This window comes from Esox lucius, chromosome 12 (assembly GCF_011004845.1).
Source record: "Esox lucius isolate fEsoLuc1 chromosome 12, fEsoLuc1.pri, whole genome shotgun sequence".
Taxonomy (NCBI): domain Eukaryota; kingdom Metazoa; phylum Chordata; class Actinopteri; order Esociformes; family Esocidae; genus Esox; species Esox lucius.
In genome coordinates, this window is record NC_047580.1 from 22,521,365 (window position 1) to 22,539,193 (window position 17,829).

The following is a 17,829-nucleotide window of genomic DNA, read 5'->3' on the forward strand; positions in this document are numbered from 1 at the left end:
AGGGCCATGACCTCCACGTGTAAATAGTAATGGAAGAAAGATTACATTGAAGATCGTAATGAAAGGCACGATTACAGCTTTGTCATTCGGCTAAGTAGTTAACTCCCAATAAGCACAAGATATTGAAAAGACACCAGAAATACATCATTCTTGTTGAAAAGACGCTGAAATTGTCTTTCAAATGATTTTGCTCAGTGACATAGTCTTAAGTATGTTGACCCATCTAATGGTAAGAATGGATAAGCAGTTACACTGAAGAAATCAGGGGGGGAATAAAATCATAAAAAAACAATAATGATTTATTAAAGAGTACTATAAATTACTACTTTTTCACATTCAAAATACTGGTCATGTGTCCATCCTTTGAGAGAACACTGAAGTATGTTCACCCTAACATTATAACAGATCCACTCAGCACTCAAGGTCACTGTTAAAATATAGGATGAAGTCCCTGGGAAGACTACAGTACGCTGTGCTCTCATGTGGCTGTCGTCAATGTAGTGTTCCCTCCTCTGGGGACAGACAGATGGATGACTGTTCATCAGCGCAGCTTTGGATTCCTGCTGGTTGTGTCCTGAGGTAAGCCAAAGATCTCCAGGAGTTTCAGGACGTTGTCTATGTACTCGTTCCTCTGAACGCCCATTCCACTCAGCTGCACAGGCTGCAGGTTAGGGTGAGGTGGGCTGTAAGAGCACGGACAGTACAGCTCATTCAGGGTAAACCAGAAGGCGTCAGGGTCCGCTTCAATCAGGTGCCGGAAGACACTGCACAGAACAGAGAGCACACTGATTAACTCAGTACAATTAAAATAGAAAGCTGATAAAACAGATCACAAAATGAATCCTGTTCAGACCAAGAAAAAACTGCTTTTGATAGACTATACTACTGTTAGATTCCTGCTTTAAAAATGCTTTAAAAATATACCTTAGACAGGCCTCTTGCAGCTTAGGTGGCTGTCTGCAGCTGAGGTAGGGCAGACAGGCTTCAGTTACAGCATCCAGATCCGAGTCCCCTGCAAAAAGCAAACACAGATGTATTCAAGGAAAATGGAGGAATGGAAAAAAATGGGGAAAGAAAAAAGGGAAGGGAACAGATTGTGTTGAGGAAAGTGCTGAAATGGTCGGGGAATCTCCCAGCTTGACTCCATCTCCGGATTTCACACATCCACTCCCCACCCGGTACTTTCATAACCATGGCAACTCCACCACTTTGAGGTAGCACCCCCCCCCTGCTCCCCCCACCCCACAGACACGTATTCCCCGAGCTCTTAACTGGGTCGCCATTCAAACCTCATTTCAGAATAAGCCTTCTCACTCAAGGTCTGTTGCGATGCTTTGCAACTCAGTCTGCACGACTAAAAAAAAAACAACCTGCTTCGTTGTGACTGAACACAATAGTGCCCATTTCAAACGGTAAATGGGTTTTTACCAGCATTGATATTATGCGGTAAACCTACCCATTTCTTCTTTTGTCTGGGAACGAGGTCCCTGTGAAATACAGAGGGAGTGTCCAAACGTTTCTCTATGGGGGAAATAAAACCTACCACGATGGGATGCCTGACCAATAACAAGCAACCTGGATTTATTCCAATGGTGAGGAGGAGCTGATGTTTACTACTGTGTTTTACTACTGCAGCCTCCAGCCCACTCATCGTATGCCTACTCATCTCATGTCCACAGTACTCATCTCATGCCTACTCAGCTGCATTCTTCTGGGTCTGATATCTTAGAGCACCACATACAGAGAAGACCATGCATCAGCTCGGTTAGGTGAGGTGTATCCACGCAGATCTACAGCAGAAAACCTGTGGGCGTCATTGTGGTAAGCCCTGTGTCGGTCCCTTGACCGCGGCGGCAACAGCAGCAAGTTCTCTGTCTCCTTGGGGATCATGTTTGGGGAAATATACATGCACATACACTAGTCAATGCAGTCAGTAGGATACGCCCATTGTAAATCCATGACAGCGCAAGACTGCCACCTAGTGGCTACGAGGCTTCACGCTCCTTACATTCTCAATAAAAAGGAACCACCTCCTTCAGTAAAGATTTGAGGTTGCTGGTGGTTTTGTGGCCTACCTAGGTCCAGACGAAGGCATAGAGAGCCCAGGCCCTGCAGCACCGCCAGCTGCAGCTTGTAGGCCAGGGTGTGGCTGTAGACTGGGCCCGCCCTGGCACTCACTGGAGCCTGTTTGGACAGCGAGGCGGTCAGCTTGGGAAGCACTTCTTTAGACACCCTCTTCCTCAAGAAGTCTCTGCAGGTTTCTCCCAGTGTGCAGAGAACCTATGGAGTGAACAGACAATACATCGGAAGAAATACCAACGGTGAATGAGCGTAAATTCATAACAATATAATGCCTTACCATTAATGAGATAAATGGATCCCTGTGTTCTTTTGGTCAGTTATGTAATAGATGTGTAATTTCTATTGAATAGAATTGAATCCTCATGCTTTTCTCCAGATTGACTTAGTTTGTGCATAAATGGCCAGTAATTCTGGCCTAATTTCTTTAATCAAACCCACAATCCTGAAGTTGCAAGCACAATGGCTCTAACAACTGAATCCTTTAGCAGACGCTTTTGTCCAGAGTGACTTGCGCGTGCATAAATGGTCTCATTGCAAGCACAAAGCTCTAACTACTGACCAATCAAAGACCACACAAAATAATGTTTCAACAGTGTGAAATAGTACCACACATTTTCTTTTTCTTTACTATTTAGTCTATCTAACCACATCCAAAAAAAAGATCTGATGTGAGGAGGTTCGATGTCAAGTGGAGCTGAACAGAACTGGACGGCCAATGTAAACGGAGCCTTCCAGTCAGTGCTGTGGAAGCACTTCGATAGATACCTTAAAAGCTCGGAGGACAGCTAGTGGGTCGTCAGCAGTGAGTCGGAGCAGGAGGGCAGGCCAGCAGCGGTGGGCCATTGGTAACAGCTCATTCTCCTTCTCACTCAGCACACACACACACAGCTCAAGCACATCCAGGACCTGCAATACATCCCGAACACACGCGCACACACAGACCCGCACGCACACAGTCAGATCTAGAGCCCGGATCTGCAGAAAGAACCGATCTGGTGAACGTAAAAACACTTCAAATGGAGGCCAGACTACGCTCTGAAGATCCTTATGCCTCGATAACACCTATTGCATTATTGCACAGAAATGTATGTAAGAAATGCCAGGGTTTTTGTACAGCAAAGGTCTCCGCATTCTGTTTGATGTGCATGCTCGATAAATTCACTGAACACACCAGAGACAATGCACTGCAACGGCCTCTGCAACGCAATGCTGCAAGGCAAACACATTAGAGTTCTAACCAATATAGAGGTGTACCTTCAAACACGTTAGAGTTCTAACCAACGTAGAGGTGTACCTTCAAACACGTTAGAGTTCTAACCAACGTAGAGGTGTACCTTCAAACACGTTAGAGTTCTAACCAACGTAGAGGTGTACCTCCAAACACGTTAGAGTTCTAACCAACGTAGAGGTGTACCTCCAAACACGTTAGAGTTCTAACCAACGTAGAGGTGTACCTCCAAACACGTTAGAGTTCTAACCAACGTAGAGGTGTACCTCCAAACACGTTAGAGTTCTAACCAACGTAGAGGTGTACCTCCAAACACGTTAGAGTTCTAACCAATGTAGAGGTGTACCTTCAAACACGTTAGAGTTCTAACCAATGTAGAGGTGTACCTTCAAACACGTTAGAGTTCTAACCAATGTAGAGGTGTACCTCCAAACACGTTAGAGTTCTAACCAATGTAGAGGTGTACCTTCAAACACGTTAGAGTTCTAACCAATGTAGAGGTGTACCTTCAAACACGTTAGAGTTCTAACCAATGTAGAGGTGTACCGTCAAACACGTTAGAGTTCTAACCAATATAGAGTTGTACCTTCAAACACGTTAGAGTTCTAACCAATGTAGAGGTGTACCTTCAGTCGGAGTCGGAGCCTGGGATCGGACAGCAGGTGAACACAGCGCTCCATGACCTCTTTGGCTATGGTGATGTGGTATGGGAGTTCAGCTTTCACATCAGGACCCTCCATGTCTTCGTCAAGATCTGTCAGCGGAGGGATCTCTGAAAACACGACAACAAAACATTTCAATGCAGCGCCAAGAACTACGACTCGGAATTCTGTTGTACAGCGTTCAGTTAATATTTGTGAAACTCTGAACTCTGACAGCAGCAGACACTACAAAACCTGCAGATGACCAAAAAGCAATGCAAGGAATCTGGACCAAACTGTAAAGAAAACAGCTTGACTGAAGCGTATTCAGGTGTGAAATGACACAGTTGCACTGAGAAGTGAAGCATGACCAAGTATAGCATTAATGTTGTGCATCATTAGTGCGAGGCCTGAGCTCCCAAAGGAACAGGAGTGGCGGGCAGACAGAGAGCACCAACTAACCTGGGTTCTCTGTGCCCACATCCTCCTCTACCCCAATGCCCTCTGCCAGCTCCATCTGTTTGTGGAAGTCCAGGAGAAACTGGTGCACATTCAGCTGGTCCTGCTCACACCAGACCTTCTTGGCTTTGTTGTTCTCATTTGTTATCCGAATACCAGATGGGAACCATCTCGCTGTATTGGAAAAGCAACACGGTTAACACTGTTGACTCACAGTCTTTTTGCACCCCGTTCAAGCTTTTAATGTTTAATTTGAACAAACTACTAAATGTTTTGAGAAACAAACCAAAATGGACAATTACAAATTTAAACAGTATTGGGGGGCCTACCCGTACCACATAGGAAAACAAACAAGACAGAGATAGAATAAATACATTAACTTTAAAAGCACAGACACTAAAAAGAAAAAAAGAATCCCACAGAAAACTGAAAAAAAGCATCCATACATGTTTGCCCATGGTTGAAGTGGTCATAAAGTAAGATGTTTTGAAGTGGTCATGAAGCAAGACGTTTTGAAGTGGTCATAAAGTAAGGAAGTAGATTTCCCATTTGGAATCAGCAGGTTGCCTAGTGGTTCAGAAAATATGAAAAAAGATTACTAGATTGAATCCAAAAGCTGGGAAGGTGAGCTAGGCAGGTAACCCTAATTGCTCCCAGGTAACTCTAATGACAACATATTGTCAGCCAACTTGATTTTTAATTTTAATAAACATTCAACTTCATCTAAACTGCAGTACCAAAGGTGTCCTCCAAGCGCAGATGAGGGAGTGCTTCCATAACAGGAGCTTGACCGACCCCCTGCGATAGTCCAATGGTTCCAGCCTCATTTCTGCCGGTCATGGGTATGAACAAAGCCCACAGCCTTCAGACTACCTCTCCCATATGTTTAATCTTACCAACACTTCCTCTTTAATGAAAAGATGTATTATCAGTTTTCCTTACCAATATATGGATGCAACATGCATGCGAAAAATGTCAACTATTTAAGCACCTACATATATCCTGAATGTGTAAAAATCAGGTGAAAAAGTCCCTTTCTGTCAAGACCAACTAGGAGCAAACATGACTGAAACCTTGTAATTAAATCTTAAGGGATGCATTCAGAAAGTGACAAAATTAAAATGTAATGTGTATGCTTGAGTCATCGAGCAAAACATGGACGTGGAAACTACCTAGAGCCTTCATCAGCGAGTGCAGCACAGTGCAAAAAAGAGGGGACGTCTCGTCGTAGCTCATGTCCAGAGCCAGCAGCACATCCTGGACAATGTCCCCAACCAGAGGCAGCAGGCTGGAGTCGGAGTGGCTGAACATGACGGTAAGGACCCTGGGTGCATGGGGGTGGACACCCAGCCTCTGCAGGTTCAGAGATACGTTGTTAAGCAAGTAGTCAGAGTTCTCATTGATCAGCTCCTTCAAGGACGCATACCCACAGGCCTGGCTGATATCCCACATGGCATTCAGTGCTGCCTGGCTGATCAACAGAGTCTCATCCCCTGCCTTCTCCAGCACTGGGTATAGTGATGTCATCAGGATGAGACGGAAGTCCATCCCCAAGGCATGGGCGAAGCAGCCTATCCCCTCCAGCTGGATGCAGATCTGCCAGATATTGCTGTTCAGATCATGGATTGTGGAGTTCTTGCGAACTGCATGGACTGACTGGAGGGCATTTCCTTTCCCTTCAACATCATTAGATATGGAAAGGAGACTAGACTGGCTTAGCTGCTCCGGTTCCCAGCTCTCAGAATCCTCACTAATACGTGTTGACAAGTGCCAGTGACTCGGGCTGGTGTACTCCTCTATGATGGACTCCACTGTTGATTTCAGGTCCTCCTGACTAGGTTTGGCCTGCCTCTCCTGGCATCGGGTTACTACAACGCCTGCTGCTCCTGTGATCACTTCATTCAGCACCATAGCAGCCTGCTTCCTGTAGACTGCAGACTCTTTGAACAGATCCATCAAGTGATCCACTAGGAGATACATGTTGCCGTAGTAACCTAACATCCTGCATATCTCCTTGACAGTGGAGAAGATCCTCTCATCGGTGAAGTAGAGGAAGTGTTTCCTCTGAGCATGTGGCCTGTGAGGTCCGACCCCCGTCTCCTCAGTAAGGATGGAGCTCCTTTCCTCCACAATGCGGACGTCCGTCACATCCAGCTCTAACACCTGCATCAGGGCTTTGGACAGCCGCTGAAGATGGGTCGCAGAGTTCAGCACCGACGTCACCCGGGGGCCCAGAATCTTGAGGTAGCCTAGGAACACGTTGAGGACAAACATCTTACGCTGGTCATCAGACGTTCTCATTAAGCGAGGCAAAGAAGTGGCCAGGGAGTGGAGGTTCTCTGACAGCACATCAGTGAAGGCCTGGTTGTTCCCATCTGAACTCTGACTCCTCTCTGCCACATCCATCAAGGCAGCCTCACACCTCTCCCTCACAATGGTCTCCTCGTCATTCACAGCTCCCACCAGAGCCTCAAGGAGGAGACCCACACACTCACCCAGGGAGGATTTACAGTTGGTAAGGAGGTGGTCTGATAGGTTCACCATCTCAAGCCTGACTCTCCAGTGCTGATGAGCTGAGGTACAGGAGATAATATTTTTTAACAACAAAGCCAGTCTCCCACTGGTGTTTCTCATCCAGTCTGGAGTCCTCTGTACTACCAACTCTCCCACTCTCCCCAGCTCAGTGGGCGGCTTCTCCTCACACCCGGCTTTCTGTAGCTGGTCGTCAGCCATCACCAGTCCCACTGTCTTGAACCACACCTTTACTGCTCTGACAGTAACAGTGTGTCCATGCCTCATATCCCCTGTGATCACACGGCTCACAGCAATGGTAATACCAGGTAAGAAGGAAGCCATGGTGCTGCCTAGGACATGCCTTTCCTTCTGACCCACTGACACATGGTCCAGTGAACAGTCACACTGGAGGGTCAGGACCTGGAGGCATTTCAGTGCAGCTGCCTGCACAGTGCGGGACTTCTCCTGCTCTCCTAAGGCTAGCAGCAGAGAGATAGCCGCACCAAGGCCAGGCAGCATGGTTGGCTCAAACAGCTTGAAGACCACATCACCATACGCTGCATGTAGTAGAGCATCCAGGCACCTCAGTATTGCAGCTTTCAGCTCCTCTGAGGCTGGTGCTGGCTTCCCTGGGTCCGTGGGGGAGCAGAGGCAGAGACAGAGCTCAGAGAGGAGATCTCTCAGCGTCTGCCAGCAGTGTACACAGGTGTTCTCCAGGATGTAGGCCATGGCCTCGGCCACGGCCTGGACTAAGCCATCTTGTTTGGGGCCAGGGATTTTGAGGACAAAGCGGAGAGGGAAAAGGACATAGTCCTGCAGCTGCTGAAGAGTTCCATCATTGACATGCCTCAGCTGAGTGCTCAGGCTTTCTACATTGCCCACAGTAGGCTCACGAGTCAGGAGGACACAGGCTGGACGTAAGTAAGCAAAAGCAAGCTTCGGATTGTCAATCTGATGGTCCATTCTTACAAGACAAATAGAACTCACTGAAAGAGAGAATTGTGATGTTAGGATCATCATTTAGTAATTGCTACATGTACAGTAATGTTTTGGGAAGTGGTGGGACAGTTAAGCAGTAAATGGGTAGCATGCCAGCAAACAGTTTTGATTATCTTAATAATATCTTGGACACAAAACATTTCATTTACCTAAATGTTAATTTTATTGGCTTAACTTTGTCCTGTTGCTTAAATAAACCAAACAGAAATGTGACAGACCATCATTGCTAAAGGTAGTTAGCTAGCCAGATAACTGGTTATCGAATGGAATACTTAAAAGTCGAAGCAATAACAACCAAAGAAATATCCTAATATTCTTACATTTGATTGTGAATATTTTAGGACGAACATCTGAGAACTCATTTCGAGATACAACACTGAAACTGAATAAAGATTGGCTAACTATCCTACCTGGCTGTCACACACAAACATCACGTTCCCTGTGGCTATCTACGTCATTATCCTGCGACAGTTTACCATGCTTTCTAGCTAGCTTGGGTTCACTTAATACAAGAAGATATAGCAACTTTTCCCATAAAGTTAACTTTGCTGCAATTGTGTGACCTGCAAAACTGGTACGATAATATTTTTTTTCGTTTACCCCCCTCCGGTAGCTAACGTTAAGGCTTTAGCCTGTATATATAATATTTTGCTACGCTTATTTAGCTAGCTACTAAGCTCAACGTCAGCTAACTTTAGCTATCTACAGTTAGCTAGCCAATGCAAGGGTTTTGCAAATACTATTGACCGACGTAGGGTGCATCATACATTTTGCCAGTACAAATATATCTGCATGTGTCAATATTTGAATAATACTCCTCGCCACGTGATCTAATTTCACAAGATTCAGACTTTGCAACGGTTTTCGAACTCATTTTGCACTGGCTCTGAATCGGGTGAAAGGTCAAGCTGCCATCTTTGAAGAGGTTGAGAGATAGGTGGTTTCTAGAAAGCCAGCCGGCTGGCTAGCTAGCTAACGAAGAAACGTTGGCTCACCTAAACATTATACTATCATTTATAGCTACATGTATGTGTATTAAAACGGCACATTTACTAGATTATGAATATATAGCACGTTTTCTCACAATCAACAAATAAATTTGTATCCTAACGCCAAGCAGTGGATTGCAAGCTTGCTTGCTAGGCTACTGTTGTTAGCAAGGTACGAGTGTTTCTAGTTGGCTATTTGTAAACAGGACGCTAAAAGTAGCTAACTAGCTGGGTTTGGGGCAGAGTAGAGACAGAAGATTAGCGAACGTTAGCTATTGTTTTGTGCAGCAGGTTGCTTAGCTAACTGTCTGGATGTTTTTTTGATGACATTGCAAGTTTCCTCTATTAGCCTCCAAGTAACAGTTGTGGGGTAAAGTAAAGGCACACCAAAGAGGGTCCCCTCTCAGGGCACATCATGTCATCTTTTTCTGAGTCTGCGTTGGAGAAGAAGCTTTCGGAGCTTAGCAACTCTCAGCAGAGCGTTCAAACGCTGTCTTTGTGGATTATTCATCATCGCAAACATTCATCGCTCATAGTCAAAGTATGGCACAGAGAATTAAAGAAAGGTAAGAACTTATGAACGCTACAGTAGTACTCATTATATCGTCAACCACAGCTTGCTAGTCACGGAAACATTTGTATGTCACATTATGCATGTAAAATCCTACTATTTATTTGATCGTCTCTCTGTGTTTTTGTTTCAGCAAAAAGCAGCAGGAAGTTGACTTTCCTGTATCTTGCAAATGATGTGATTCAAAATAGCAAGAAAAAAGGTCCAGAGTTTGCCAAAGACTTTGAGACAGTCCTTGTTGACGCCTGCTCTCATGTTGCAAGGTATGTGGTATGGTATGATACCGTTTGAGAGCAACATTTTTCTCTCACTTCAATGGCGGTTTTTGTGTTTTTCAAAAATTTTTGTCAAATCCAATTGTACCTGGCTGTCTCCTGTCAATAGGAGGTGAGCCTTGTCCGAATAAATCTGAAGTGATTTTCCACACTGACAACCTCAGTTAGCTGAGAAATTATGGCAATTTACTTTGCCCATAGGTCTTCCCAGCCACAAATTTTCTGGTGGCACAGTCAAGGCTCAAACATACAATTTATGATTCAGGCGTTTTATGCAGGTCTTTGTTTTCATATATAAATATACAGCTCTGGAAAAAATTAAGAGACCACTGCACCTTTTTCTTTCCTTTCCAAAAATGTTGAAAAGGAAGGTTTTGAGTGAGGAACAGAAGGGTTAAAATTAAGAGACCACTGAAAATTGAACACATCTGTTCCTCACCAAAACTTTGCTTTTCAAAGGTGTAGTGGTCTCTTAATTATTTCCAGAGCTGTTTCTAGGGATGTTTAGGTACTGGATGCTGATTACGGGAATAATTATTTCTGCCAATATACAAAAGGTTATAAAGCAAAAATAATTGGTTACTGTTTTATTCAAGTAACCAGTTCATAGTAGTAAAACTATGGGGGCTTTTATTCTTATCTTGACACATCTCTTACATTACTGCTGTATTACTGCTAAGCCAAGCGGCTGAAGGAAGTGTGCATTTAGCACTTAGCCATGGTACATTGGCCATATGATTCAAACCCCAGGGGTGTCTTATTGCTGTTATAAAGTGGTCACCAGTGTAATTAGAGCAGTAATAATGTATTATATATATTGTCTGCCATACTATTCAGTCAGTCATTAAATCAGGCTTAAAGATGCAGCCTGGGACTTTTGCAATTAACAAAATAATATTTTAAACCTCCCATGTGGGGCAGGATATGTAGTATATTGTTTATATGTGGATAGTATGTAGGTAGAGTCATTATCATACCTCTGTTAGCCATGAAATGGGGTATATCTTCAAGACATTAACTAGGTATATCTTCAAGACATTAACTAGGTATATCTTTAAGACATTAACTGGGTATATCTTTAAGACATTAACTGCATTCAAAACATTGGTAACATAGCTACAAATTCAAATAAATTATTGATAATGAAGTCTTATATCATGACAAATTTCTTCCTCCCTCAGAGAGGCAGATGATGGCTGTAGAAAGCCCATGGACAGGCTGCTCACTATCTGGCAGGAGCGCAGCCTCTACAAGGCAGAGTTCATCCAGCAACTAAAGCTCGCTATTGAAGACTCAAACAGCCCCCAACACCAACCCACAGGTACAGTCAGAGACCCCTATGTCTTCACTGATGCTTTTCTTGCTGATGCTTGCTATTTGTTTTATTGCTGCTATCAAGTTGTTTTCAAGAGAACCTGCAACATGTGGAAAAACACCCATTTAATATAAAATAAATAAAACACTTGCTTTCATCTTAGAAACTGTATATTTCGTGTCTGATTAATAATTTAATTGCAATTATAATTGACAGAGATTTCCATTGAGCTTGATTATTTTAGTCCAGGACCAGGCTTAATCTGTGTCTACAACACTGGCCAATAGAGCCTTGAGTAGACAGATATCATTACTAATGAAATAAATGGGGATCTACGCGATATGCATTTTCCTCAAGGTTTCTATTGTGGATAAATATAGGATTGGCCAACTCGACGTTCATGGCATGACCCATCAGTCTCTAATGGAAATGCTTTTAGCTATCAGTCTGTGCTCAACTGTAAACAAACTGCACATGCACAAGTAGTCCCCTCTTTTGGTGGTGGTAAAATGAATGTGCATGTCATCCATGCATTCAAGATGATCTGTTTTTCACATTAAAAAAGCAACTCATGCATTGATGTCAAACTAAAACAAACACTGAAAAACAGACAAATGCACCCATATTTTGGAATAAGTTGATGAGCCCATTTTGTTGCGAGTTGTCTTTGAAATCAATCACATGTAAAATGCATAAGATTTTAGCCATGCCCCGCTTCCCTCTAATGTACAGTACCAGTAAAAAGGTTGGACACACCTAATCATTAATATTTCTTAAGTTGTCAGAATGCCAAAAGCGTGCAAAGCTGTCATCAAGGCAAAGAGTTTGAAGAATCTAATATCGCAATGTCTTTGGATTTGTTTAGCACTTCTAACACTGAGAGGCTATTAATGCTGATGATACTGATAAGGGGTTATGGTGATGTTTTCTGTTACTGTTCTGAAGTCAATCAACGCACTCTCAAGAAGATTATCTACGGAAGAAGACAATTCCAGAATACTGGCATTCTATCCAGCATAGTCCATCCCACTAAGAGCCACTCAAAATATGCTTAAGTTTAGTCTTGAAGAACATGGGGTAACGTTAAGGGGTGCCATAATCAGTCAACTGTTAGAAAGAGATTTGCTCTACATTTGAGTTCAAGAAGAAGCAAGAAAGTTTATTTATATTGAACAATTCATACATCCAAGCAATTCGAAGAATCCTCTGCTCTCAAAAGAGTAATGAATGCACAGTTTTCCAGATGCAATGTGGGCAAGGAACAACAGTACTGGAACTATGTGCTCCGGACCAGCTGCCCATCAAAGCCCCGGTATTAATCCTATAGAAATGAAGAAGGCTTAAATGCAAGTTTTTCAATACAGTCAATAGATCGACCTGCTCAAACCCATAAAAAACGAAACCTACCCATGTGGCAACACTGACAATACGAAACATTTTTCCTTCTACGGTCACATTTGCTTATATTTAACATGCGTTTAAAAAAAAATATATACCATGCTGACACACAGATTTTAGGAAGGCAGTCACATTTGAGTTTTATATGCTGGAAAATCCCTGCATCGCTCTAATCTAGGGGGTCTAGATCCATTTTCCCCTTCTATGCTCAGGTATTTTTATTCTAAAGCAGGCTACACCAGCATTTAAAGATAAAGGCTTGCATTTCTGTTAAATTGTTGCAAAGTGTTGTTTCACTGTCATCACTGTTGAAATGAAGATTAAATATCAATGCTCACAAAAAAACTTTCAAGGAGTGTAATTATTTAATCTACACAGTGTGTTTTCAATGTCAGAATTCCCAAGAAACTAATACTTTTTATATAGTCATCCTGTCTATTTCAGAGGAGAAGAAGGCATCTAAACGGACCTATCATAAGATCCAAGAACCAGAAGAAGAGGAAGATGATGATGATTACAGAGGCCACATGTCCCCACGGGATTCAGATATCTCAGGCCCACAGATGGTAGGTGAACAACACAACACGTCTATTCATTTGACAGTTCTCCACTAGATGTCAGTGAAACAAAGGATGTAAAGTTGCAGTTTAAAATATTCACACCCTGTATGCTCTAGATTTAAAATAATATTTAAAGTGGGGATAACCCACTAAGTTTAGATTTTGTCGCAAGAAATTAACAAATAATCTACAGTATTTTGGTTTAAATACTCTGGTAACAATAATGATATGGAGAATCATGACAGTTACTTCTTACTAGTAAAGCAGTTCTTCATTTAGAAACATTATCATCCTCATCTGGTAATAATCCGCATATTGCTTGAATTGGAGACTGTACCCATAGGTTTGATATTCACCCAGACTTCCCTCCCCATAGACGGAGGAGCTTGTCAAAGCCCTTCAGGACCTGGAGAATGCAGCCTCGGGTGATGCTGCGGTGCGGCAGAAGATTGCTTCTCTGCCACAGGAAGTTCAGGATGTTTCTCTGCTAGAGAAGATCACTGGTAAGTGCTGAGGAAGCCTTTACCATTTCCTATCCTCCTGTCTCATCCCCATCTGGCTTTTGAAAACATGTACAATGTTATCAAGGAGATGAGGTAAGGAAGCATTTTTTATAAAATGAGACATTTTCCTGAAGCAAATATGTAATCAAAACAAACTTTGTGTAGTACTTTAATAAAGCAATACATAGCATAAAGCATTTAAATGGGCATGGAATTACCATGACCTTTTACAGAATGAGATAAGGCCATAGTACGTTCAGTGCGCATTTAGGCATTGAGGAATTGTTTTGTTAGGAACATAAGTTATGAATTGCCATCTTACATTTTTAGACATTCCCCTATTGAGCTTTCCCAATTCCTAGGTCTCATTTGGGGCACCTAGGAAGGAGTCATTCCAGGAGTGTTCCAATGCGTTTGCTTCCGTGCCCAAATCTGACGTTTTGCACTTGTATATAGATACTAGTGTAAAACGCTTTTGAACTATGACCCTGTCCCTAGACAAGGAGGCAGCTGATAAGCTGTCTAAGACAGTGGACGAGGCCTGTCTACTGCTGGCTGAGTATAACGGCCGCCTGGCTGCGGAGCTGGAGGACCGGCGGCAGCTTGCACGCATGCTGACAGAGTACATTGGCAGCCAGAAGGAAGCCCTCGCTGAGAGGGAGAAGAAACTGGAGGCAAGTAGAAACCATCAACCTCATTCTTTTGATGATGTTGTTACCAACCAGTCATCCGAACGGGGAAATACTGGTTTTCCTATGATGAAATTGCAGCAGCTTTGTAAGTTACTTTGAAGGAGTGGACAGTGAATTTTACCGGCTCTGCTCTGCTTGACCCTGAGTCCTGTTCTTTGTATTGCAGGAGTACAAACAGAAGCTTGCGCGGGTCACTCAGGTGCGCAAGGAGCTCAAGTCCCACATCCAGAGCCTGCCTGACCTCTCTCTGCTGCCCAATGTGACAGGAGGCCTGGCCCCTCTACCTTCTGCTGGAGACCTGTTCTCCACTGACTGAGCTTCCTGCCACACCCTGCCTCTTGTCAGGGCATACTCACACACACACACACACACACACACACACACACACACACACACTGTTGAACCTGCTCACGTAACACTGAACCCTATGGCGAGGCCGGGAGGAACAGTGGTAGGGGCAAACCCCGGTGGGAGAGACAGTGGTCATTGAAGATTCAGTCACACCAGCTTGGACAAATATCCTCCTTTTTGATTTTATTCTGAACACCAGACAAAACGGCAGATAACTGATTTTATGTTGGAACGAAGATGAAACCGGTCATGCAAAGTGGATTTTGTGTTCATTTTGGCTGTCACTCAGCCACTAGATTCTTGTGACGGCTTTGTAAAGAGAGGCATCACGGCAATTCCACGGTAACAATGAGATGCTGAGTCTCAGATATTTTAGTTTATAATGTTTGTCAAATAAAAGACAATTATTCCCAGGTTAAACAAACTATACATGTCTATCCACAAGGAGTACTTTTTTTAAATGTTCCACTGAAAATGTAAAAAAAAAAAATTGCTCACTTTTTGGAATAGTGCAGATGTATATTCGTCCACACTGAAAGTCAAAGGATTTTGAGTGTATGCTTTGTTTAACTTTGCAGACATAGGTTTGATGTGCATTGAAGAATCTGAGTCTCATTCTTACACTGGATTTCCCCATTACAGTTATTTTACTGGCTTTAAGTTGATGGCTTTGTGTAATGCTGATAAAATGTCTGATTTCTGTTAGAATGTATGTAGGGAAGGGGCCTCTTCTGTGTACGTTGCATTTTGGTTGTCAGTTTTACGATGCTTTAAAATTCCAACTCAAACATACAATTCAACCTTCAGCTCTTGTCATTGTACATGATTTGCATTGTCCTACGTGGCAGTAAGTGACCATCGGTCATCAGTAAATTAATGTTAAATTAACATTTCTGTCCTAGTGTTTCTCAGTCCAATGTGAATAAGTTTAGCCCTCAGATAAAGTGGCTGATAGAGGTTATTAGAGTTGGGTTAGATAGATAGACATTGACTTAGTCCCTAAGGAATACATGTTCAGTGACATTCTCTTGACTGAGCTTTGTTGATAATGTACTTTTTTGCCCTAGATAAATGTTTTCACAAAGGTGTAACATGCTGACAAATCTGTGTCAGAATGCCACCTGTTGTTCAGCATTATTCAGATATGACAGAGGAGCAGAAAGTGACCTGACGGGAGGTTCCTGGTGTTACTCTGCTGTTGTCTTTCTTTCCTCAGGAGTCCATAGATAAGTCATATTTTTATGATCGTTGACTGTCCAGGTGCGAGGGTCCTTTATTTAGTCTTATAGATCCAATCCACGGCGGTAAGTGTTTCCTGATGTTGCAGGATAGTAGGACATCTTCCCCAGGAAATGATTTACTAGAAAATGAAAATGTGGCATGTGTTTCTCTTTGCAGATACTGTACTACAGCAGTAGTTTTTCAGTAATTATTTCCCCCCCCATCAATACAAATAAATGGAACCATTGGAAAATAGCAATGCTGGTTTATACTCTGACATTGATACACTCTGGACCAGTTCATTTTTTTATGGGGACGTTTGGCATCAACTTCTACACAACCCATCCATGAATTGGTGCACCGTGTTTTGCATTATCTTCTGTAATACAATGGTTTTTAAGGGCATTAAGAAAAACGTGTCCACTGTTCATGCCTCTTTTAAATGCTTCATAATACAAACAAAGATATCATTGATAAACTCTTCATAATCATAATGGTATTCATTTTTTAATCTCCATTGTCAAGTATCCTTTGACGCTGTGCAGCTACCATCAGTGTCCTGGATCCGGTGCCACTAGGAGTAAAATCCACCGTGTGCTTGACCTCTTCTTTTGGACCCACTGTTCCAACCCTGAGAGATAGTGGTTATGAGGGAAGGCATTCAACAATTAGCACAGTAATGTATCTGGAAAACCCTGTTAACTGGTGAGCTATTGAGAGAATTTTCCAACTTTCAATGTTGTAATATTGCAGTGTGTGCAATAGGTGTAATACACAGATACAGTGCATCCAGAAAGTATTCACTCCTTCCACATTTTGTTACAGCTTTATTTTAAAATTGATTAAATATATTTTTTCCTCATGTATCTATTCACAATACCCCATAATGACAAAACAAAGATACGTTTTTCATTTTTGCAAATTAATTAAGGAGAAATATATTTTCTTTGTTGAGGTTTAATTGGGTTAACCTGGTTTTGTTGGTTTGTATCCTAGTGCACATGCACCTTTACAGAAGTTGCATCCATTTTATCCACTCAATGTTCAAATTCTACAGGATCTCAAAGAGATACAGTAGCAAGATCAACATTAGAGAACCTTGAGGGGTATTTTATATTGAAGGGATGCCAGGCATTACAAAAATAAGTCCCTGTTGGGGACAAATAAACTTTGGATTTGTGTTGAGAACTGAAATAGGGGAGATTACACTTCTCCAGAACGTTATGTTTGGTTATAGGACTAGCATCTGTTTATAACCGGTCTAAAACTAATGGGAGAACAGAGAAATTCCCAAGTCACAGGTTTGTCCCTGTGGATCACGCAATATTAAGCAGTTGTCTTGACAATAATATGGCCAATAATACAACTCAAAATGTTTACCAATTTTAGCAAAGCCAATCCAACTGTAATCGTACCTCAAAGCAGTGTTTTGTTTCCTCCGAGTTTGATGAGTAGTATTTTCCCTATCTAGTAAGTATATTTGGCTATCCACTTTCACTTTGCCTTACTTTGGACCTATTCAGACTACAAATTGTCATGACAACAATTTAATTTAAATAACATTTACATAATATGTAAATTCAGTTTTGTATTTACATATGTAATGAGTACCTGTCACCTGTTAATCATAAGTGTAAATACTTGTTGATAAGTTGAAAATATGTGCACAAAGTGCCTTGCCCTCAAATATTATCTTTGCTTTTAGATCTAAATACAACAAGTGACTATAGACACCTGGATTATAATCAATCTTCAGAATCTGATTAGCTTATTTGTCAAAGTGTGTTAGTGGACAATGACCAAACAAAAAGCCATTCCATAACTACATTGTTTTTTAAACAAGGGGCTGAATTTAAGTTTGACAGTCATGGAAAGTAGCATGTCAGCCAGTCTAACTTAATATTAAAAGAAAAGGGGAGAGGGTTGGGGATAACCAGTGTGGTACATATAACATTGGATGCATCACACCAAAACAGTTTTCACAAATTCTCATACTGCCAGCTGCTGCAATGTATGCAACAGGATGAAAAG

At 42.3% G+C, this 17,829-nt stretch overlaps 2 protein-coding genes across 7 annotated transcripts; one reads left to right on the forward strand and one right to left on the reverse strand.

The window, feature by feature from the left end:
* Positions 1-273: 273 nt before the first annotated feature.
* tti1 (TELO2 interacting protein 1) lies at positions 274-8,407 on the reverse strand. Of its 4 annotated transcripts, none has more exons than XM_010891457.5 (8): positions 8,334-8,407; positions 5,583-7,910; positions 4,414-4,584; positions 3,937-4,082; positions 2,848-2,988; positions 2,076-2,280; positions 925-1,012; positions 274-764 (listed from the first exon to the last, which is right to left on the reverse strand). In XM_010891457.5, the coding sequence occupies exons 2-8, from the start codon at positions 7,885-7,887 to the stop codon at positions 542-544; spliced, it is 3,279 nt and encodes a 1,092-aa protein (XP_010889759.2). In that variant the 5' UTR covers positions 7,888-7,910; positions 8,334-8,407; the 3' UTR covers positions 274-541. The 4 variants fall into 4 exon arrangements, 3 of the variants coding, with proteins under 3 accessions (XP_010889759.2, XP_010889758.2, XP_010889760.2); XM_010891456.5 differs by having other exon boundaries at positions 8,244-8,356; XM_010891458.5 differs by lacking the exon at positions 8,334-8,407 and adding an exon at positions 8,073-8,204.
* rprd1b (regulation of nuclear pre-mRNA domain containing 1B) lies at positions 8,407-16,292 on the forward strand. 3 transcript variants are annotated; one of them, XM_010891453.4, is made up of 8 exons: positions 8,407-8,497; positions 9,262-9,478; positions 9,617-9,746; positions 10,940-11,079; positions 12,898-13,037; positions 13,408-13,534; positions 14,033-14,208; positions 14,393-16,292. In XM_010891453.4, the coding sequence occupies exons 2-8, from the start codon at positions 9,328-9,330 to the stop codon at positions 14,540-14,542; spliced, it is 1,014 nt and encodes a 337-aa protein (XP_010889755.1). In that variant the 5' UTR covers positions 8,407-8,497; positions 9,262-9,327; the 3' UTR covers positions 14,543-16,292. The 3 variants fall into 3 exon arrangements, with proteins under 3 accessions (XP_010889755.1, XP_010889754.1, XP_010889757.1); XM_010891452.3 differs by lacking the exon at positions 8,407-8,497 and having other exon boundaries at positions 8,618-9,478; XM_010891455.3 differs by lacking the exon at positions 8,407-8,497 and having other exon boundaries at positions 8,618-9,478; positions 12,916-13,037.
* The last annotated feature ends 1,537 nt before the right edge of the window (positions 16,293-17,829 follow it).